The 24,964-nt window shown below is 37.0% G+C and overlaps 1 protein-coding gene across 3 annotated transcripts in view; it reads right to left on the bottom strand.

Moving 5' to 3' along the window:
• LIN9 (lin-9 DREAM MuvB core complex component) overlaps positions 1-24,964 on the bottom strand; it is a 40,731-nt gene that overhangs the window by 13,735 nt on the left and 2,032 nt on the right. The window contains exons 2-8 of one of the 3 annotated variants that reach the window (XM_052806266.1): positions 17,287-17,319; positions 16,146-16,240; positions 12,218-12,322; positions 10,158-10,291; positions 7,057-7,182; positions 2,060-2,217; positions 796-929 (exon numbers count right to left, since the gene is read on the bottom strand). In XM_052806266.1, coding sequence (XP_052662226.1) covers positions 796-929; positions 2,060-2,217; positions 7,057-7,182; positions 10,158-10,291; positions 12,218-12,322; positions 16,146-16,240; positions 17,287-17,319 — 785 coding nt within the window. Of the gene's footprint in view, positions 1-795; positions 930-2,059; positions 2,218-7,056; positions 7,183-10,157; positions 10,292-12,207; positions 12,323-16,145; positions 16,241-17,286; positions 17,320-24,964 lie in introns of those variants that run through there. The other 2 variants (XM_052806267.1, XM_052806268.1) reach the window with 2 other exon arrangements.

The raw sequence follows: 24,964 nt of genomic DNA, 5'->3' as shown, positions 1-24,964 counted from the left end.
TGTTACGGCATCACATCAAATAAAACGTGCAAGAGTATTTCCAAAAATTCTGTTGGCAAGCTGCAGACAAATCATGACTGAACAGGAGTTCAGCAGAGGCTCCAAACTCAGATCATGACAGAGACTAGACAAATTATGGGCCCTTAGTAGATTCAACACTACACAAGATATAAAAGAACTTGAGGTTCTCTGAAAAGATTGCGGTCTAGGTCAGACTGTTTGGCAGGAACAATTCCTGGAGCTCATAAATTGGTACAAAAGCCCATGAGCTAGGAAATAATCCCAAATTGTTTGACCAAAGCAACAGCCCCACAGGTAGCTTCATTACCATAAGAAGTTTCAAAATGAGGTTCAGTCAACTGCTAATACTTGCTTACAACTACCACAGGCCTTTCCAAACTTTGGCAAATTACAGAGAGTCAGGTTTTCTTGAACACTTTCTGGAAATCCTGCCAGGATCCCATAGCGGAATTTTCTTTGAGATCTTACACTACTCATGATATGTCTTCATATTAAACTCAGGCTATTATAATAACCTATAATAGTAGGTCTAGTAAATTATTCCAGCCTGAGCTGTTATGTTTTTATCATAGAGAGTTATCATGTTCTATAGAACCATAAACAGTAGAAGCTCATTCCCCTGGAATTTCTCATGCATCTACTATGCTTGTATGAGAATACCACCTGGATGTAATATTTCAAATTTTCTTCTTTTTGATTAAAGCATACAACTGTAGATTTTTTAATTTTATTTTTTTATTACAGCTATTTTAAGAATGTGTCATTAATACTTACAAGAACTTCATAATCTGGGACTGTATGTGTTCCAAGACCTGCCCTGTCAAAAGTCACTCTGTATGTAGCATTAAGAGTGTCTACAGCGTCTATTTGTCCAGTGAATAGTCCATCATGGACACCTCGCAAACGTGCTTAAAAAAAACCAAACAAAAAGAACAATAAACCAAACACTATAATGTTCTGATATCATTGAGAAAAATAGACTTAATACATCTTTTGCAAGTAACCCTTTACATGTATATTTAAAACCCACAGATTAAATGGGGGGGGGGGGGGGGAAGTAAACCTGGAAAAAGAATTGTATGCAACAGAAATACTACCCAACTTTTTGTCAAATTTGTCTTTGCAAGTCAAGTATTTCCCAAATCTAATCCTTAGCACTACATTTATGTCTAAATAAAACACTATTCAATACCCAGTATCTTCTGACAGACAGATTTAGCAGGCAAAAGTCAATTTCCGGATGATTTTGCATACCATTTCTCTTTGATCACTTCCACTGATGACTGCATATTTAGCAAAAGACAATGAGGAACGCAGCTCAAGGATACAGCTCTAGGAGAGTGAGGAGAGGCAATGTTGTGCATGCCTGCTCTTCAGCAAGAATTAAGGGCAGTTTTGCTGAAGTATGCAAAAAGCAATGAACAGTAGTGGCTTGAGTGGGAGATACCATGCTTAAGTGAAAAGCATCTGGATCACAAACAGACAGGATGGAGGAATTCAAGTTTTTATAAGATTAGACAAAACTTCTGGAATGTTTTTAACAATAACCCTTCCTCAGTTATGTGTAAGTTTTTTCAGTAAGGCAATGTCATGTTTGGTATACATGTCCAACTACACTTCAATGTCAATCGTATATCTGTTTCAAAACACGTAGTTGTATATTTATGGAAGAATAAAGCTCTAGTTTTATATTAGTTTAGATTTTAAACTTTCAGACAGCACTCAGTTCTTTGCATTTAAGCATCTCTCTCTCCAAGATTTGTTACGTATACTGGACACAAGCCCCCTGCCCCTGCAAAAAAAACCCCTGCAATTTGAATAGCAGAAATAATAAACCATACTAAGTTTGTACCTCAAAACCATATCCTGTTTTAGAAATACTAGCTAATCCTCACGAGTACCTTCTCAATAAGCTAACAATAAAAACATGTAACTTTTGATGTTTTAAATTTATTTTAACTACGTGCACTAAGCATATTATGGTTTATTAAAATCTTTGCAAAACACTTGGCTGTTTTTTGTTTGTTTAAGAAATTACCTGTAACTTTTGTTCCTATTACAAGCGGTAATGGAATTTCTTCTGGAAGGTCTTTGAACTGTGAAATATCTGCAACTTTCCGCTGCTGCAAAAGTCTTATTTTCTGCCGTTTCTGTTTTAACGCTGATCTCTCTTCCTCAAAGAATGCAGAGGAACACCTATAATACAATTAGGTAGAACTACACTTAAGTTTAGCACTGAAAACATATATATGTGAAGACACATCAACTAAATAGGCACAGTTTACAAATCAGTGAGGGAAAATGAAAAAGCTTGGGGTGAAGTGTTCAAGAGAAAAGCATTTTGTTGAATGGATTTAGATAGTCCTACTCCCTAGAATTATCACTCCTAAAATAACAATTTATTTAAAAATAATATTTAGGAAAGCTAGCTGTTGGCATTAGTGTATCCAAAGAGTACAACTTTTTAGGACTTTTTCTGCTTATAGGGATCCACCTGGTGTCACAACAAAGCTAAAGCAGGTCCCACATCCAGTCTACTCTGAATACCAGTTCAATGCATGTAAGGAGGACTTACTGTGAGGACCCTGGCTGCCATCACTTACTGATACATGATCACATGTGGTCATCAGCTCAACTAAACTAACTTAGTATGAAAGTGCACCACACCCAGAATATAAAAGGGCACTTCTCTGTCTCATCTCCTTGCATCTGTGCAGAATACAACTTAGCCATAAAATCTCTATTATGCAGATGAATTGTTCTGAGATTGATCATAGTAAAAGTACAAATTTCTTTGAACTCAGGCTATTGCGTAAAATCAGATAGTCTCTAGCAGTCCCCTCCTCCATTTGGGGGGGGGTGTGTGTCTTAAAATGTAATCTAAAAGATGGAAAACTTACTCCCATGGCCTTTAATTGGTTTTATTTGTTCTCACTTTTAACCTACTGAATAGGCATGATGCATGAGGGAGATACTGAAAGCATAAAGACATTAAGGACTCAATCCCATCTCTCATTCCTTATTAAAAAAAGTTTTATCGTTCTTGTGTCAATGAAAAAAGTAATTTAAAAAAGGAGTACAGATGCTATTGTAGGTCTGCTTAATTGCAGAAGCAGTTATTTATCAAATAATTTACTACCTTTGTTAATTGCTTTACTGCAGTCAACTGCAATTTAAACATTCTCTGTGGAACTTACCCAGTTATATATTGATTACTGATCAGTAAAATGTCTTATTGTACAAGACTATTTTAGAAAACACTGACAAATCCTCCACTGGTTCCCCCTTCTACACTGCAAATTATTTTCTGTTTTAAATCCCTTCAGGATATTCCTCAGTTATTTCTCTCTCACTCAGTACTGAGCAGTCAGCTCCTATTTCCAAGTCTGCTTCTACTACTCTCTTCTTATATGCCAAAATGAACATTCCTATGTTTTCTTCTGCATATCCCTCACTCAGAGTTCCACAAAGCCATTTCACTATTCTCCAAAATTTCTCTTCCTTGCAACGTGTATGAGAAGATCATAAGAACTAAGCTGCCAGGATGCTGAGACCACTTTCTTTCATGCTGACTGGCAGTTTCACACTTGTTTGTCTGTATGCATACACCACTTGCCTTTTACCTTATACATGGTTTATAAGTTATATAGGGCATAGACCATCTGTTTTGTCCAGTCTGTACACTGTTAACACAATGAGACCTTAGTCCTAAGCAAGACATTTAAAAAAAAAAAAAAAAAAAAAAAAAAAGAACGAACAGGAATGAGCAGAAGCTGTGACGTACTTCTGTCAGGTACATGCAATAATGCACTGCACTGAAGGTTCCCTTACTAGGCTTTCCAATCACTGTCACCACAGAAGTTGTCACTAGTCTTTGTATAGCCTAGAAACTGTGTTGTAGATTGAGCAACTGTAGGTGCGTGTCCCACTCACCAGTTTACCACTGAAGAGCAGAACATGTTTACCTGGAGTTGTGTACTGCCTAATGATCCTCATTAGGAATTCAAAATATCTGGAAAGGGATATGGCAGAGAGAGACTGATGGTGGTTGGGAGATTTCATGCAAAGCTTAGTTGGATATTCTCATTTAAAGACGCTATTTGCTTCATATTTACTACTGGGGAGGAACAAGTGTGAAAAAATGTTTGCCATGGGCTATGAACATGAAGTAGCAAAATGCTGGTCAGAGTTTTCAATTCCATTGAGGAGAACAGACTGACTAAGCACAGCAAGACAAAAAAAGAAGGGAAAAAAAAAAAAGGCAATATAGACTTTAATATTAGTCCTTCTAATTGTGTCCATGGTCTTGCATCAGGAACATCAGGTATCACCTGATGTTCTTTGACCCGTGCTCTTAGAAATACAAATTCAAATGCTGATATACTAATCACTGACCTTGGAAGGTCCCTACAACAGGAACTACTGTTTTACTGATAGCTCAGATGTTCTTAAAAAGTCTCTGTTCTGAATGCTGTAGGTCATGGATGTAGGAAGTATTTGCAACATATTTCTGGCTTCTGTTAAAGGAAATCTCCAACCCCAAGTCCCCCAAATGTATTTAATAAAGGTTATCCAATCTTCGTGCCATTCTATGAAAAAATGAAAATTAAAACTATGGTACAGATCACTTTGGAACCTCATTAGTTTTCTGTTGAGACTTTTTAAGAGGTTGAATATTCTTCTCAGTTTCTACCTTGGTCATGAGAATTTGAACTAACAGAGGAATCATCACTATCATATAGTGGCAGGACAAACATATCTGAGCTTAATTCATATCCATTGCTATTTCACAACCCCAATTAAGCTTACACAGAGTACACAAGACTAACTATTACCTCTTCCTTTTCTTGGAGCATATCTTTCCCCACAGTCTACTGGAATCTTACAAGCTTTGCAGGCTCCCATGAAGAATACTGTTGTGCCAATCAACCACACTGTTGATGGTGTGATAGGACATTCAAAGTAGCAGCAGAAATAAGAAGATATTACAATATATTTAAAACAAAATTAAAAAAAAGATGACAACCACGTGCACAGCTATCACACAGAGACACTATTATCCTCTGCCATCAACACTGTGGATGCAAAATCTCTTATTTCTCTAATTTCCTCATGGGGAGATATCAGTATTGACATGGTATTTAGTTTACTTGCATATGAGGACAGACAGAAGAAATTTCTAACAGAATAGTAATGTAAAAAAACTTTGCTCTGGAGGTAGATGAAAATTATCTTGAAAAAGCATTCAAACTATTTAGAATAATTCAAAATCTTTTAGAACTAAGGCCAAAGACCACTCTGGACATCTTGAAAAAGACTACCAATAAATGTTTTTTTAAAATTATTAAAGAAATGACAAGCAAACAGGAATGCTTATTTTGTATTGATAAAAAGCAAGAACTTGTAGTTTTGGTTAACTAACAAAACGAGACTCTATATCCAGTCATATACTTGTACTTCAGAATTCAGATAAAACAACTTCCTACCCATTTAGACCTGTGGTTCCTTAGGCATGAGTCTCTCTTTTTAAAAAACTAACTGTATAATAGCTTAACAAAAACCTCAAACCAACAACACTTCCCCCTGCCAAAAAAAAAAAAAAAAAAAAAAAAAAGAAAGTTTTGTCAATGGTCCAACAGACCGCTGAATGAGGCAAGCTGATCTTTTATAGCGGTACCCACTTTTGGCAAAAGTCAAATGAGTAAGTGATGATTGAACCTCCAAATACACCATTCCCCTCTCAGTGGGAAGTATGATGATAGAGGAACAAAAAGCTGTTTCAGTTAAGCTCAAATGATATGAACACCTTTCCAAGAGGAACTATTTTTAAGCTGGCTCTGCTGCTTTCCCTTGACTGGCAATTTTTAGTTACATAAAACTGTTTATAGGTACAGGAGATTAAATAGCCTCCATCAGACAAAACACAATCTGACTCAGTACAGCAATCTAGGAAATGGATTCAGTGCTTTAGTGTTTGTATTTTCATAAATAAACCAATCTTTTATTTTTGCAACACTACTTTCACATTTTTCTCCTGATCTTACACAATGACACGATGGTTGAGTTTGGGAGGGACTTCTGGAGGTCATCTGCTCCAACCCCTCAGCAGAGTCACCTACAGGAGGCTGCCCAGGACCACATCCAGACGGCCTTTGACTATCTTTAAGGATGGGGATTCTACCACCTCTCTGGGCAACCTGTGCCAGTGCTCAGTCACCCTCAGAGTAAAAAGTGTTTCCTTATGTTAAGGCTGAACCTCCTGTGTTTCAGCTTGTGCCCCTTGCCTCCTGTCCTATCTCCAGACAACACTGAAAAAAGCCTGGCCTCGTCTTCTCTATGCCTTCTCTTCAGATATTTATACACAGACGTGAGATCCTCCCTGAGCCTTCTCTTCTCTAGAGGCTAAATTGTATAGGTTCTGTGAAAAGGCTGAACTGAATCAGTGGGTTTAAGAATTAAGAATTCTAAATTAGAGAAAAAAACTATGCCCTTCATTAAATTCTGGCTTCTTTGCTACAATGTACAGTATTTTATGGGTGACTTTCTTCTCTCTCTGTTTTGGCAGCCAAGCCAGGAAAAGTTGAGGATCTATAAAATGGTTTAAAATATAATAAAATAAATGAGATGAAAATGTGCACTTGTTTTCCCCATGAAGAGCTAGTTACAGCCAGAAAAAAAAACTTGGTGAAAAATTGGCCTGTCTTCCATGCCAGAAAGCACTGCAGCATAGAAGATACAGTAATTTCAACATATCCTAGCTTAGACACTCAGTTTTCTGGCGTGGGAAGAGAACATTTCAAGTATAGGCTCATAAGAACTACATTGACTGGACACACACATATAAGGAATAGGGTGGGGGGGGAAAGCAGGGTGTGTGCTCAGAGAACACCTTTTCAATAAAATATTTTTCTGCTCTCAGCTATTATTTTGCTTTACTACCTGCATGCACAATTATTTTAGAAGGAACAATTCCAGTAACATCAAAACTACATGTAGTTATTAATTGGAAAGAAAGAAAGAAAAAAAAAAAATTACCTCCGTGGTTTTCCCATTAATCGTCTGATTTTCCCCCACTCTACTCTTGTCAATTTTCTGGTTTTCAAATTTGGAAAAGATTCTTTCAGGCATACACAGAAGTCATTATCTCCTTCAAATAGTGGTCTGTTGAAACATAATTGGTCCTCTGTTAACTACACTTAGTAAACTTTTGTCACGAGATTCCAAAAAACGTCCATCATAAGAAATACATTGAAAACAAAAAGTATAAATTAGTCATATAAACAAGACACTCCTATTTAAAGGACAAATTTAACCTGAAATAACTTCAACTGAAAACAAAGACAGGAAGTTTCCAGGACTGCTGTTCTATTTGAGCCTTACTATCAGTGATGTTTAAAAATGTTCCCCTCTCTTGTTACTACAGGGAAACATATGCATTCATCCTGCTTTGTAATGTATAGAAAGGCACCAAATGAAACTTCAGCAAAGCCAATGCAATGTCATGAGGATCCTGCAACACACTGAAGGAAACCATAAAGATATGGTGAGGTATCGCAAATAAAGGAAGGGACAACATGATACTGAGAAACAGAAAGACAGTACCTTTTCCATAAATTCATGCAATTATAACCCAGATTCTCAATAGAGGGTTCCAAAATACAGAAAATTGAGCCAGCTTGTCATTCTCTACAGCTATACAGGTGAGACTTTTCCTGTATCATACCATGACTCCATGATGAAGCAGAGGATCAGTATTATAGAAGTGACAGTTCAGAGAACCTACCTACACAACTTATGAATTTCTCTTTGATACTATGACCTGTCTGTATCTCTAGGTTTTATGACTGCCTTTTACCTTGTAGTAGCACATCCTTCTTGAGCTGAAGAGACAAGGGAGCAGCAATGGATATGCCCATCTAACAGCAGGTTAATCATTAAAGACTATGTGCAACTGAAATAGATCTCACCTGGTGAGAACAAAAGAATAAGTGTATCCTAGATAAAGCCACATTTCTCCACTCTCTTCAGGGTGCTGGGGTTTAGAAGGGAATATCCCCAAGCACAGAACAAGGAAGATCTTGGAAGCAACACCACTTTCAAGTGAGTGTATGGGGTGGTGGGAGAGAGGAAAGGAGCATGGAGATAAGGAGACTCGGGCAAGAATGGAAGGGAATATTTTTGCAGTAGAAGGATCTGCAGCTGTGGCACGAAGTGTAAAGGAAACCACAAAGAATGATCAATGAGGTTCATGAAACAGACAAGGAAGTGTATAAAAGAGTTTTATTTTATCCAGATTTACTGTTGCTAACATAAGATATCTGTGTAAAGAACAACTGTTTTGCTTTTTTTGGAGAAAGAGGATGTGTATTTGATTGTTTTTACTATCACTTGTCCCTAAGCAGGCAAACTGTAAACCCACAGCATCCACAAGACTGGAAGCTCTGGGAAATGGTGTAAGCAAGCTACAGCTGCATCTGGTTCTGAGGGCCTATTATCACTGTAGTAGTAAGTAGCTCTTTAGAAGTCCCTGCGTGTCAGAAGCCAATAGGATTTTACAGAAAACAGTCCTCTGCAGCAGCTTAGAGAGAATCCAACTGAAACAGCTTCAATAATCTAATAACCACAGATGATAGCTGTAGAGATTAAAATATTTCAAAAACTTATAGTAGACATGGCATTTAAAGTGATGATTTCAATTTTGGATGAGACAATTAGATTAAAATATTTTGAGACTTGTACAGTGAGCCATATTTTGTTAGTTGACAGATCTATGCTTTAAACTTTTTTAAGCTTCTCATTAAGTCTAGATTATATCACTCAAAACAACATACATCAAAGTTTTTCTTCTAAAGATATGTAGTTTCTTAGTAAACTATGTTATAAGATCTTAACATGATCATATGTTACTAGCATTACAAACATACATTGATAACTATCAAAGAGGTTTTCAGAATTACCTGCTGAACTCAAATTCTAGTCTACTGATAGACCTAAAGTTCCACAGACAATTATTTCAAAATAAACTAAAAGTTCTTGGACTGTTGTAAAAATCATAATTTTAAATGTCACATTTTAAAATTACTACTAGGAATAAGTAGGGTTTGGGTTCTTTGTTTTGTTGTTTGAGTTTTTTTTCCAAAAAAAGAGAGGAAAAAAAAAAAGGCAGGTAAAGTCTACTTCTTTCAAAGAAATTAAATCCTACAGATGATGAATTTAGAACTAACTAAAATGGACATGTAATTTTTCTACTTGTGATGAACATATCCTAAAACATTTTTCTGTTGCTATGACTGCCTTCTCAGTTACAGAAAACAGCCACAGCCATCATGATTAAAATAGGAAGGAAAAACAGTAATTATTTTGTTATGAATAAATTCTGGAAAAGAATGCTTGTTAACTCTGAAACCATTCTTTAGAATATTAAATACTAGAGTTTCATCTATTAGTCAATCAGTGTAGATTTTAAGATTCCATTCATCAATAAAGAGTTTTACATTTTAGAATTTTTAGTATTCATTATTAGGGATTAAACTAAAATGGTTCTTTTAAACTATTCACACCACCTTGCTAGTAGTGTTAAGAGAACAGGTGCCAAAGACTCTGAAGCACAAATTGCAGAAACAGTCTAGGAGATCCAGGAAGGATGCTGATATCTAGACAACAGCTGAATAGTCACAACCCGGAGCTCTGTTAGTGATCACAGTAAAAACAGGATGATGGGGAAGAAATATATGAAATCAACATTTATGCCTTTTAGGGAAGCAGTACGTTATGAAGAAGCAGTCTCCTTCCCATCCCCCGTGTGTAACACTGATCCGAGGGTTCAAAAAAGTCTAAATGTTCTGATAACTTCATGCTAAAAACATTATGAATAAAATCTTGTATCTGGTAGAGGCAGAGGTGATAAAAAGAAAATTATTTCCATAAAGGAAGACTACCCAAGGAACTACCCAAGTAGGTTGCTCATTATAAAAAAGAGAAAAAAACCCCAACAAAACAATGAAGTAATTTTCAATAACTAATAATTTAAGAATAAACTTTGGAGTATCTAACCAATATATGGAAACTTGCAGCTCAATTTCAGAAAATGAATTGTTTCTATACTAATAAGAGATAATTATATAAAACAAACATACTTATCTATATTTGAATAGAACCATTCGTATATGCACCACTTGTGAGCTTTGGGAAGTTTGAGCAGGTTACGAAGCCGTAAACCAATCTTCTGTGATGCTTTCTTGTCTGGTGTTGGCATTGTTGTATTAAACTTCTAGGTAGTAAAATAAAGGAAACAGTTAAAGACAGTCTAACATTCTTCAATATTCAAATAATTAAACTAGATTTTCTTGATAAAAGTTTGCACATTAATAATTGTTACATTTTAATCGCACATAGTGTTTCATGACAATTTTTTTGTTGCAGATCTATAACAATCTGTACTGCATTATATCAGCAATGCAATCAAACATAACAGATGGCAAACTTTAGCAGGATCAATACAACAAATTATCTCTATACAAAGCTCTTCTAACAGAAACATTTTCCAACACTGAAACTACATTATTGGTAACAATAGCATGGCACTAAAGTACACACGGATTTCAAAAGTTTGAGGCACCACTGAACACTGTCTCAAGTGAACATATGTGATGTTGCAGCTCAGATCCAGCAACACCAACTGCCTTATTTACACTAGTGCTTCTACTCTTGCTAACTCTTCTTAAACTGAGGATGAAGCTATCACAGGAGCGTAATACAGCCAAAGCTTTGAGCAGAGTGTCTGCTTTTTAGAAAACTGCAAGAGAAGCTAGCATGGACATAAGCAATCAAGTTTTAACTACATTTGAAAGCTATTTTATAAATTGCAGAAAATACACTGTCTTAGATCACATGCATAATACATAGACCTGAATTTAAACAAGACCGTAGAAAAATAATTCCATAATTTTGTTCCAGGGATAACTGTCTTAACTGACAGAAAGAAAAACTTATTTGCAAAAAATAACAGCTATTTGAGAATATTAGTTTAACTGGGTCCTGATGCCATAATCAGTTGTTATCCTTCCCCAAATGCTCAAAAGTATTTTGACCTTTAGTACCAGCAATAAAAGGACAAAGCATAAGGTAGGCACCTTGCTGGCTCCTGCTGCACTTAACCACTACCTTCTGGATACAGGTCCCCTTTCTCCCACTGGAACTCTAGGAAACAAAGCCTAGCAGGACAGCAAGATCTGTGAGCTACGGCAGCTGCAGTCCCTCACAAAGGTTTATCTAGCAAACACTTCACCTCCTGAACCAGACATTTAACTACAAACCAACTGGGCTTAGAACATTATCCAAGCTTTTCTACTGTTAAGAAATCATGGTAATGAATAAACGTCATGGTCCTCATCTCTGACAAAATGGACCCAGCAAAATGGCAACTGCGAAGTCTTCCCCATTCAGCGCTGCACAGTACAGTTCAGAAGGCAAGTAAGACCAGTATTCAAATAGTACTTTTTCAGTGTGGGAAATTCAGGCTTATAAGGTGACGGTACAGAAAAGTGATTTGGATGACAAAGGTACTAGAGAGCCAATTCTTTGAGACTAAGAGATGTTGCCCTGTCTAACATAGCAAATAAAGGCTGAGAGAAATTACAGCTGCTCTTTCATGCTATATCAAGGAGTAGACAGTCAAGTGGAGGAGTAGAAAAACAAGCTGTTTGAATTGGAGGACATTATCATTACAGGATCAAGAAGGTATAGATGGCCATGAATACATTTAGGCTACAAATCTAGAGCAAGTTCCTAACTGTTGGAATACATTAAGTTCTACAGCAGCCTTCTAAATGATGTAGTCAGTGCAAGAAACCTAGTCAGTTTTTAACTGAAGCTGAATAAATTTATGCAGACTACAGGACACGATTGTTTGCGGAAGCAAGATGGGCAACTAGGCTGGAATCCTTTCTAACTCTGTATGCTTATGTCCAGGATGAAAAAGAACAGGTACTCCCATAAACAAAGTGAGGAACCCAGCTGTGAGGAAGAAAAATATAGATCTGTTTTGAATTGTGCCTTACTCCTAGCAACAGCTTTCCTCACAAGAATATTCATAAACTGATAATGCAACTTGAAAAGCAAATGTATTCTAATTTTCAACTAACACAGATAGGCTTGTTCCCCTTTTTGGTAAAAATATCTGCATACATGTAGGTACCTGTGGAACCATCGCAACCTTCTGATTTCTTTTGGGTGACCTTGTGTTTATTTGTCTGTCATCTTCTTCACAGAAGAGTCGACTCCGTTTTGAATTTCTGAAGGGCTGCATGTATCAAAATTAAGAATGAATTACAAGAAAAAAATATTTTGATTTCTCTGTTCATGCACAGAATTCACAGTGAGAGAAATGGAATGCCTTTTCTCTTGCCACCTATTAGTTTTAAGGCACATGGTACACAATAAATAGTGCCTCCTAGCAGTTAGAGGTCTAAGGGCTGAGAGAAGAGAAGAAGGAATTTAAGATTCCAGGCTTTCCAATGCTAACTATAACCCATTACTATACTGCTGGCCCAGTTCCACGGAAGTATTTAGAACTTAACTCCCACTTGTTTCCAGAGGAGTTAGGTGTCTAAACACTTGTGTATCTAAGCTTAAAATAGTCATTGCTTTGCTTATAAGCACATCTGTTAAACAGTTTGTTCTGAATTTTGGGTCAAAAAAAAAGTTTATTCAAACAGCGTATTTGTTTTGGTGTGTTCTCAGTAAAAACATTAGCTGGATATAATTTTTTTGCAAGGACTTCTTATGAGTCTAAAAGTGTTGTGGGTTTGTTGTTTAACTCATTGAAAGTGCCTACACTGCAAAATGCTTGGAAGCTGAAGTCTGAAGAAACTAAAGCTTGAATAAATTATGTAAAAATATCAAAAGAGAAGAATTTAGAGTTTATGCTAACTAAAATTTACTTGTGTACTAAGATGTTATAGCTCAAAGAGAATTAGAGGCTGATTGAAAACAAGAAACCATATTGCAGATATGTGTCATGAAAAAATTACTACCATTGAGATATTCCTCAACACTTTACCCTATGACAAAAAACTTGTGCTTTCAATGAGGACAAAAGAGTAACCTATGACAGGCTGCTAGTGCTGAGAGCAAGCAGCTTTTCCTTCCATGAAGACTTTGTGGCCCAGCACAGGAGCCAGCCACAACTGAAATGTGTCTCCTTTGCAGACCCCCAAGACTGCACCCTGTAGCATTCCTTGTGCTTCAAACTATTTACAAAGGGGATGAGTAAAGGCAGAACAAATGCAGATTTCACTTCTTTCAGTATAGATGGTGAAAGTGCTACAAACTGATATGGGTATGAAATCTATAACACTCACAATGTGAAGAATACTGATGACAAAGATAAGCCCTTAACAGGAGTCAGAAACAAAATAAATCAACAAATAGTGAAATAAAACTTCACTAATAAGCATTTACACTTAAGAAAGACATTTAATAAGTTTGCGACTGATTAAAATATCTGTTTGAAAAGAGATATTCTCTATTAAATTAATCAGTGGTAGCAAAAAAAACCCTGTCTGTCCCATGCCATGAGAACAGCTGGAGCTTTCCCAGGGAAATGTGCCTTTCTTACTCTAAATTATATATATTTTATAAATGTAACTACACAAGTGTACTTAAGTAACAGTAGTGCCCTGTACATGCTAGACACCTAAGCACATTCAGCACACAGAAGAAAACGTCCATTCCTTGTAGATGTTACAAACCAGGAAAGAGACACACACTGAACAGAGGAACTACATATTGGCAAGGTAACCAAATGGTGCCCACATCATAACAAGATAGTAATTAGTTTATTGTATTAATTGTTACGGATGTTGGTTTTCTCTCTTCACCTAGATCCATTGAGTTCTTTTCTTCACATCTTCCAATTCACTAAACCTTAAGAACAATCTTGAATTTCAATTACAATGTCTTTATGTTCTTTATAATATCTCTGCTGTCCTTGACAAACCATCACCTTAAAAAAGAAAGGTCAGAACTATTCTAACTTTTGAGCAAGAAAACAAACCCACAATCCTGTTCCAACAATAAAAACTCTTACATTGCAGAACTCCAGGACTTTTTAATCACAGCATTCTGCCCATAGGATGAAGAGCCAGGTTCCTATTGAATATTTGCAATTATATTTTAGACTTGATATTTGAGATGCTGGTTCCAGAACAAAATTTTTCTCCCAAATGTCTATATAATTCTTCTTGATTTTATGACACCATACCACATGAAAGCATGTGCCAACACAGGAACACAAATGCTAAAACAATCTAGACAAAACTTAAGAGTTCCTTCAGCCTTATGCTAAGGCTACGATCCGATCAAGAGAACTGTTTTACAACGCTCAACAGAAGCTGCCAAATTCTATTCCAAGGAACTATCCAAAATAAGAGTGTTTCATCAGTCTGGATTGCCAGTGCCTCACACGAGAATAAAATAACAAGCGTCACAAAGAGGTATCATCCACGTTAGCTAACTAGGTCAGGCATTTTTGGAAAGATTTTTCAACCGACAGTACAGCATATCTGCAAAACTTCCAGTGTTCAGGGAACTCGAACTAGTACAGAAGACTACATCACATCTCAGCAACATGGGCCACTGTTAACACATTGGGCTGTCCTCTGATCTTTCTCTCAGCTTTCTACAGAATACTAAGCTATATTCAAAGTTTGACTGCTTATTTTTAATACCTACAGCCAGCATACCTACAGATTGACAAAGTTTTTGTACAAATGTTATGGCTATTGACTTCGGTTCTTTAGCACATGCGATCTTCTAAGTTACCAGTAAGGCTTGTTTCTGTGAGAAGAAGATGAGCATTCCTGGGAACAGCTGAAAGCTGTGACATGAACTGCAGGAACTAAGGGCCATCACAAAGTTCTGGTCACTGTCTGGAACTGCATTTTGTAGACCTTATGTTCTCTAGCATAAACACATAGCAACATGGGTATATATATCTGAGTGAATCCTACCAAAATAAAAACCTTCTCTGTGTAAGTTTCTCTCTACAGGGAGAAGGATCACACAATGAGCCACATATGACAGATGTTAGTCACATTTCTTAATGCACTACTGGATGCTGCTCAGATATTTTGTTTATGTGCAGAGCAGGCAAGTGCGACAGTTTTCAAACATAATGTTCATTTATTGGAAGGGAAACAGTTCACAAAAAGTAATGATTTGAACAAAAAACAGGTGATAGTTGTTAAGTTGGTCACAATTACTGTAGAAGGCAGCACCAGAAGAGTATGGGAGAAAGATCTGCCTAGCAATTGAGACAGTATTTCATATAGTCTCCAGCGTGTAGTAAAAAGAGCACACAGTATTACTGATGTAGACAAACAAGGCATTGGGTGTAATATAGCTGGTGGCAAAACCAAACCAAAATCACATAATTCAGTAAGGTAGAGGAGGTTAAGAATAGTCAAGAAAAGCTTGAATGTGATATGACTGGGAAAGAAACAATGGAGTATTTAAAAAAGAGAGAGTGAAATGGTCAACCCAAACACCAGACACATGCCCTTGGAGGCTGCAGGCTCATTACTTTTCATTCCCCCACCCCAAGGTTGTTCTTTAAGGTAAGGTCTCCTGTGAGACCTCTCAGAATACTACATGACATTTCACTGACATTCCTTTAATTTTAATAAAATCTGCCCCCCAGAAGGCACAATGGTGGAAGTGCATTATGACATTTTCCCTTCCTTTTCTTTATGCATCAGTTCTGAGCCATAATTAGAAGTGAGATACTTCATGAGATAAAACAAATGGTTGATCCGAAATGGCAATTCCTAAGTTCAAGGTGGTAGATACAGTACAAACATTTCACACAGCACTTGCTTTACAAAAAAGAGAGAAAATGATTACGAGCTACCTTGAACAAGGTCAGCAATTTAATTTGTTTGACTATTCATTTATAAAATATGTTTTCATCTCATACTCAGACTGTGCAGACTGCTTGTGAAGGGCATAGTTTAACATTTCAAAATTATGAAACTATAAATCTCAGCCAAATTTTTTGATCCTTAAATTTGATTCACTTTATGGTATTTTACCAATCCTGAAGTTGTCTTTTTATTGCTTCTTACCATTTCCACTGCAGAACCAGCATTCTTGCTTTTCCAAAGGGGTGTCTTCTGCAGAGAATTATACTTTTCATTCCACGAACTGGATAAACTTCCCTCTGTTGTGAAGAAATCACGTCATTAATATACATATATATATATATATATATGTATGTATGTTTTAACATAACTACTATCCAAAAGCTAGTATAACATCATCAACTACTAATATATTTTTGTTATTTGCAACAGCTTCTTTGGATTCACCTACAAATTAATTTTAGATTTCAATATTTTTATTAAATTGTTCTGAACACTAATTAAAAAAATAATTGAAAAACATTTTCAGTACAAGGAGAAACATGAACAAAACACTTTTTACTCCTGACAATATTTATTTTTCTTGATACCTCCTTTGCTGGAGTCAGTTACTTCCACTGCCAGGTTGACACACACATAGACAGCTGTACTGTGGCTGTAACTGAAACCTGGAGAAGGTAAAGCTTGACAAGACCTAGCCACCTTCTGGTTCTAAAAAATGATTAAGTGGGTGCACACCAACAAGTAAATCAAATTTTATTGAAACAAACCTCTAATAGTTACAACATATTCAACAGACCATGCCTTCTTCCTTGCGTAATAGAAGCCTTGTAATATATAAAGAAACTTGTATTGTTGGGCAGATGATAAGTATTCAAGATTTGTATGACTGTTCATGAAGACAATTTCAAAGAAGATATAAGAAACAGATTTTTGATTTAGCCCACAACTTGCTGACAGAAAACACGAGACTGTGAAATTCCTTCCTAATGTAAATTTTGTCACATGTACAGGTCTCACTAAGAATCCTTCTCCTATCTCATCCTCAAAAGAGGAAAGATTACCTCAATCTTCTCATCAAACCTGATGCCTAGACAGTACTTAGGAAAAAAACCCCACATTTCAGGAATTTCACCCAGAAGAGCAGTGTCTAAATACACCACCACATACATAGTTTCAACCACCAAGGAACATTAGTCTACAAAAGTAACAAATATCCACAATAAAACCCATATTTCAACAAAAAACCTTCTTTGGTGTTATTTTCTTGAACTTTTTGAAGCCAGAAACTAAGTACACCTTAAAGTCAGATTGGGTACAAGTAAATAACACATTAATTTCTTACCTTTCAAGCTCACAAGTGCTTTTGCTGAAGAACCTGCAATACATCAAAAAGTCCACATAAATCATAAGTTATTTCAAACCATACAACCTATGCAGAGTCTACTAATTCTTAATTAATTCTTAGGCAGAATGTGGAATTTAATATTAAATCTTTCACAGCTGAGTGAGCGAACCCAGTGCACCGTTCATGGCACCAAGTATAGCATTATATGTTTATTACCCAATAAATCTTGAAAGCATATTCATGTTTTGTTTTTTCCTTTAGTTTCACATCTACAAAACAGCTTCAGATGCCAAGCACTTTTGTTTAGCACAGCAAATTCTGAACAAGCTTTATGTCCAAACTACATACTTCCATGCGGCTGCTTGTTTGATGTAGTTGCAAATATATTACACAACTGACAAGGAAACTGTAATGAACACTTTTTTTTTTATTTTAAAAATTATTTCTACCAATTCAAAATTCTTCAACGCCAAAAATTTCCATGAAAGCAGTAGTTTATGCTCTCTAAACTTGGTTCTCTAAGTAGGAAGATGGATAGTTAGTTGGCCCCTGGTGAAACCTCTTTATTCAGAAAGGCAGCAGATTCAGATACTATAAATGCAGATGGGACCCTTAGTTTGCTTGAACTGTTCAAACTGTGTAACACATCCATCAAAATTTCACTGCTCCCCTTCCACTGCATCTGTAGGACCTCTGCAGTGCTTCCGGGCCAGGAAGGACAAAACTGGGCCTGACTGCAGCCTTCAAGCTCCGAAATTTTCAAATGTCTCTCTAAGAATCGAGCTGTTTGAAGCAACTACATTAGCAGAGGGGAAAGATACTTCTGCATGACAATGCTTCCACAGATTCACGCTTTTCTCTCAAATCAATTTTATCTTTCCAGTTACGTTCCAGTGTTGCAACCACTCCTTCTTGCGTTGCATGATCTTCTCCCTCTCACCTTCCCCATGCTTTTCTTCAGCTTCTCTCTGGAACAGCTGTTCCAAGAACATTTCTGACTCCAAAGGTCTGGAAATTCCTTTTCTTGTGGCTGCCCTGTATCTAGGTCCTAACCCCACTAACTTCACAGTGCCAGAGATCCTTGCCTCTAAGAGGGTACATTCCAGGGAATATCACAGCACCAAAAAATGAATAATTGTCCCTTTCCAGGAGAACAGAGCATTTTGGTCTGGGGTGGACTGTTGAAGAGAATACAGGTGCAGCAATGGCAAAAAATCCCCTACATTCCTTATTTTTTCATCATACTATTGTTTGCTGCCATCTTATTATGCCACGTGTTAAAAAAAGTTCAATAAAAAAAGAAAAAGGAAAAAAAGTTTCTATTCTTTTCAAAAAACTAAAAAAAATGTTTAAGATATGAAATGGAACTAGTTTTGACTCACTGGTGGTTTAGAGGGCCTCCAGCCCAGTATCTCCTGAGCTGTTCAAATCCACAACAGGTAACACATATGGGATTAGATGTCAAAAACAAGGCGACAAACCTGGGCTATACTGGTGCCCTTCTTGCACATTTCTTTTCCAACATATCACCTTTGTTGGGTTGGAGACCTAAACAGTGACTGGTACAGGAACATGCTTCTATGATGATCAGATTCACAGCAAATTCAGCTCTTGTAACTAAGCTGTATGTTAAAGGTATCACAGGATTAAAGCCTTTTTTTTTAAATTTAATACTAATAATCAGATACTGTACACCATGCTTACATAAATGCACAGGTACCCTGCTGTCAATCACAAATGCAGTCCTGAACACTAACAGTAAGAACAGTGAAGTACTAGTGTCCCCCCCAAATTTACATAAGGGATGGTGGGAAATGTGTGCAGGGATTAATAAGTACAAACAGTTTAAGAACATGGGAAAGTACACGTCCTTGGTGATGGAGAGGCAGAAGCAGTGTCATCATGACTGTCAAATGGAGGAGATGCTGGCTTTTCAGAATGGAACACTATTCCGAAAGATCTCAGGCACTTCATCTGTAAGACCGAACATACAATCATTTTCCTCTTTTTCTGACCATTTTGCTCACAGGAATCAAGTTCAATCAATTCAGTCAAGGGTGAGTATGTCAACAACGGAAACGAAACAACTCAGCAAGAGGCAGCAAAGCTTTATATGGGGGGTGGTGTCAATCTCATAGCTGAATTGCCTGAGATCCTTTGCTAACCATCTAACTCAGATGCTTCACCTGTGAGACTGATGATGGGTCAGCAGAGCAGGGCATTAGATGACTGGCATCAGAAACAACAGGTAGAGAAGTGATGGACAGCCGAATGTTACTGCGTTACCTTCTAGCTTTATAAGATTACCGCTCCAAAACAGCATTAGTTGCCAGGGACTTTTCAACATGGGATAGTTAATCTTCAACAGATGCATGCTAGAATAAGGCTGCTCATTTGTTTTCACTTAACCTGCAACTAAAGTAATGTAACTGGAAAAGGGCATCTTTATTTAGGAATACAAGTGTCCAAATAAGAAATTCCTGATCTAGGCAAGTTCAAAGTTAAACTAAACTATTTTAAATAACAAGTTGCAAAAAATTATTAACACTAACACTTCTGTAGACTAAAGCATGTAGGATATCAAAATGACAATAGAGATGTCCATAAGCTTAATTTTACCTTAAAGGCAACAATATGATACATGGGTTTTCTTGTCAAGTTCTTCTGTATTGATTTTAGGGGCTACCTGCAACAACACCAAACTTCAAGGAATACAGTACGTCTCCCTACAGTTTCCATTTAGTTTGGTACATAGTACTAGGGCCACAAAACCAGAAACTAGGATGATCTTCTAAGCAATAATATGTTACAATAAAAACCAACGAACATTTAATACAGATAAAAGCATTTCAGAAACTATACAAATTGTAAAGTGATTTGGGATAGATGAAGTTTATTAAAACTATCCAAAGCTTTAGTTTAAATAATTATTAGATTTATAATATCCCAGCCTCACATTAAATGCCAGTAATTTTGTATGCTCCTGTTCTGAATAACAAATATATAATCATAGGCAGTCTTTTTAACCAGCATTTTAATTACAAACATAGAGATTAAAGTAGAATATACACACATGCTTGAATGTAAATACCTATTATGACAATGACAGATTTCATTTCTACAAACATCAAACACTTAAAAAACAAATGGGTGGAAAGGAAGAAATAAGGCCTATGCATCATTTAGGGTATTAGAACCAAAATCTACTTCCAACTCGTCCAGGTTCAGAGGATCATGGAGGTGACTTTCTTAATACTGAGAGTAAAAAACCTCAACCTAGGGAGGAAGTACAGCTAGCTCACCACAGCAGTGTCTCAGAAATTAGAAGGCCTGCTTTCAGTAGCCCTACACTGGCATACTATTCCAGTGCAAACTGTACGATTGGCTTAGTCTTGTCTTAGTATCATATTGAGTATTGCTTTGCATATGTTGTTAGTAAATTAATTACTTGAACACAGTGTTCACACTTGACTAAGTCTGAAAAATTAGGAAAGGATTCAGAACAGAGCTAGGAGAAACATTTGAAGATCTAAAAACATGCCTTAATGCGAGAAAGTCAAGACACTCCAATCTTGTTCTTCCCAAAGAAGGTCAAGATCTGCACTGATCACAAGTATCTACAAAGGAAGATAATTCAGACAGTAAATAGCTCTGCAGCCTTTTTTTACAAGGAAAGGCAAAACTAGATCTATTTGTCAGAAAAGGACATTGGATAAGTTTAGGTTAGCAATGAAAGCAAAGCTCAACAGATTTTATGTAACTATACTAAGAAAGGGCATGTCGAGCTCCCTATTATTCAAAATCTTTAAACCAAGTTTACATCTATTTTTAAAGAGAAAACTACAGCTAAAAAGGAAGCATGGAATCGATGCACAGAAATTCCAAACACAAGTATCCCAGCATGCTTAATGAAGAATGTAAGATGATTATAATGGCCTTTTCTGGCCCTAAAAAAAAATAATCTGTAAAATATGTGCACCACAGAAGTGCAGTAAAAATAACTGTGTTAGATTATGAAGCATTTAGTAGTATGATAACAGGAAGCTCATTAGTAACTAAGAGTCAGGAATAAGTGTATATACGTGTTTTATAATACTTGCAAGAAGTGATTTTCAGGAAATCCATGTAAAGCCGAATTAAAAAAAAAAACCCAAACAACATTAAAATAACCTCAAATCAGCCAAGTCTAGCACGATAAGGACCCTGATGTTTTCATGCTAGGCTAGCTAGAAACCCGACCGCCTTCAGTGCCTGCCAGTGTGGGGTCCAGCGGATGGACAGCTCCCTGAGTCCTGAACGGCTGCGGCCACCAGGAATCGTTCCTCTAGCCCCAACCTCCTCCTCTGAGCACAAGGGAGCACGTACAGAGGATTACCATGAGGGGAACCTAAAAAACATCCTCTAACTGCTCTGCAAGCACTATGGACAGATTTAAAAAGGAACTCTGATAGTTCGCCCTCCAAAAAGTATTTCTGATTTGGAGATAGGCTTTGACGCATGGGAAAAAAAAAGCACAAAAGCTTTTCTCCTTTTCAAAAAATTAAAGTTGGGTTTAAGTTTATAAACAAGCATCTATTGCCTCCCCTCATTTGAAAATACCATAACTGAACACAAGAGGTAGAGTACGACTGCAATTCAATATGGGCAGTTGTGGATGCCCTGATGTGTATTTTCAGTAATAACATGAAGCAAAGCAGTTTAAATACAGCTTCTCAACAGCTGATCTTAAAATTTAAACAAGAACACAGACAAGCACACTACATTTGTGAAAGTGTTTTCAGATTTTTTTATAATGAATTCATAACAGCTGATTACAGTTTTGAAAGTAAAGGTTACAAGTAACCACAGGGATGTGCCATAGCTACTGATTTTACTAATGTGTGGGCACAAAGGGGCATATCTAAATCAATATAGAAAATTCTAGGATCCAGATAAACAATTACATAATGTAAACCCTTTCCTCTCCAGATCATTACACATATTTTGTCTAAATTCTGCACAGGTGAGCAGTTATTTTAACACTGGTTGCATGACTACCTCAGAAACCTATGTAATTAAACTACATCACTGACACTAAAAATGGTGTGACAGAGGAAACTCATGGAGAAGGGAAAAACACGAGCTTTTATTATAGATTGAGTCATTAACCCTCTGAGAGATCATTCATCTACACAAGCATGGCACAAGTTGTTTCAGCAGAGGAAGCATCTCAAACGATTAGCCACTAAAAGGATAGCTTGTTCAGGAAAGCTTAGAAAGTAAAAAGCACGCATCGGAGGAAAGTGGCTTTGGGTAGCTTTTAAGCTCCCCATAAACTTTGGCCTTGTTGAAGAGATAGATAAATAAATAAATAAATGAACACTAACTTTTCGTTTCAAGCATGAATCAGTATTTCCCTCATGTTATGAGCCCACTAATAAACTGACATTTGTATATTTTCATATCCTAACATAACTACTGGATGGAAGTCAGTTCTTCAGCCATGTGAACCCTTTTACAGGATTTGTGCAGATGATAATGACAATACCAAAGCCCTCTTCTTGAAGCACTGCATTCTCGTGATGGACAATACACCGATACCATGGTAACATACAATTTTAAAGGTATGCAGCACAAACCATCCCAAAATCATTAGCTGTGGGTACTATTTAGCAGCCACGAAATTAATCTTGAGCCTTCTCCCAAATGCTGTAATCTCATATAGTTCTGCTGATTTTTTGCCTCAAATGTCCAGAGCACAGCGGTGCTAGGCCCCTTGGGACTGGAAAACAAAAGCAGCAAGAGGTGTGCCACATCCTTCCTCCAGCTATCCAGGAAAATGTCAGAGCACAGCAACTGGCTATGCAGGGGCAGGATGCCTGTGAACCACAGCATAAGGTTGTGCTGAGGGTAAAGACGACGACTTCTGCATGAAGTGCCGCCCTTATGCTGCAGCCTCCATCCATGGGATAAAAGGCCATGCAGAAAGATTTTTGTCCTCCTTCCCTTCTTCTGCCTGTCCTAAAACACAAGCCCCTAGAAACAGTACCAGAGATGTCTACCAATGTATGGTATTCAGCAATACACTACTGTTTTCAGTATTTGTACTGCAAAAGGCTAACACTTTGACACCCATTGCTACTACAGTCTGGCTTCTTTCTCTGATTCACCTGCCACTTGTTGGTGTTTGCCTACATACAACACAGAAACACTGCACTCTGCAGTAGCTCGGTGGTTTACTCCTGGCGGCGACCCCATACTGATGATCATTTAGTTAGCTAAACATGCTTTCACTTCTATCAAAAATGGCATCTCACTCTCACTTTTACAGAGCTGATTCCAGGTGTCCTCCTTGTTCAGACTCACTTGTGCGAAAGAACGCACCAAGACGCAGCTTTGCTGGCGCTGTTGTCTGCTGAGCTCTGCCTCTACCATGACTAGGACAGTCTTCTAGTCACATTTGCATGTGTTGTGTTGTCTGTTTTATCAAAGTCTCACCTCAGCTTTATTGTGTGTACTTTATAACCCAGTAATTCACAAATAAGATTGCTATTACTAGTAGCAAGAGACAGGGCAGCATTATGTACACTCCAATGCAATTAACTGTTTTCCTCTTCTGAGACAAATAGCCATCTGGTTTGCAGCAGTAAAACTGCCCACCATTTACCTCCACTGCAAAATTACCAGGAGATTTGATGGGGGAAAAAACATGCATTGACTAAAATTAGTCACTTGTCACCAACTCAAGAGTCTACAGAAACAAATTTTGTCTCCAAAATACAAATCCAATTATTTGCATTGAAAGTACTTCTGCAATCGGGATCTCTAATATTCTGGAATTTTTCAGCTAGAGGATTTGCCACACAATTGTTCTTTCTTCACAGCACTTTGCTCCATCCCAGGTTACTATACCCCTCTGCCCTGGCAGCACTAGTAAGAAAAGGCCTCAACTACAAGAAATGCATGTAAACTTAGGCACTGCCATCTTCTTCATTTTTTAGGTTGTCAGTGTGAACTCCCTTATCCATTTCAAAAGGACAGAATGTCAGCTTTAGAGAAGAATGTAACTTTAGAGAAATAGTAACTTTAGCAGATAAAATTAAGCACATATTATGAGAGACAACTATGTGCATTACATTCATCTCCCTCCTGGGTTAAGGAATATTCACCGCCCAGCTGCATTACAGAACTTGCCAGAAGGCAAGTAGGTGCTATCAGAATACTCTGGGACAAATTCCACTTAATCATATTTCCAATCTGAAAGTGAAATTGCATAGCTCTTACCACACTGCAAAATTTCAGTTTTCTTGTCACCGAGTATGCTGTGTTTACTTATAATTCTTTTTATGTGAAAACTCAGTTATGGTCCACTACCTTACTATAAACTACGCTGGAGAAAATTCACAGGGACGATACATAAATCTGAAAGTCTGTTAGTCATGAACTATTCTAACATTTTTAGGAACTTATTTGTACACCACTATGGAAGATTCCAAAAACAATTTTGCAATGCTTACTGTTATTATCCCTTATAAATTAAGTTGCAGACTGAAAGCTCCACGAAGTCAGTGTTAAATCAGTCAGGACTAAGTTTACATCTTCATTTTAAGTATAGGACTGGAAATGAAAGAACTATGTGTGGCAATAGTTACGGTGTAATTTGAAAACATCCAGTTCACCAAAATTGGAAAGAATA

The sequence above is a fragment of the Harpia harpyja genome, chromosome 13 (assembly GCF_026419915.1).
Source record: "Harpia harpyja isolate bHarHar1 chromosome 13, bHarHar1 primary haplotype, whole genome shotgun sequence".
In the NCBI taxonomy this organism is placed as follows: Eukaryota; Metazoa; Chordata; class Aves; order Accipitriformes; family Accipitridae; genus Harpia; species Harpia harpyja.
Note: the sequence above shows the minus strand (reverse complement) of the source record. Positions and strands in the feature narration are given on the sequence as shown.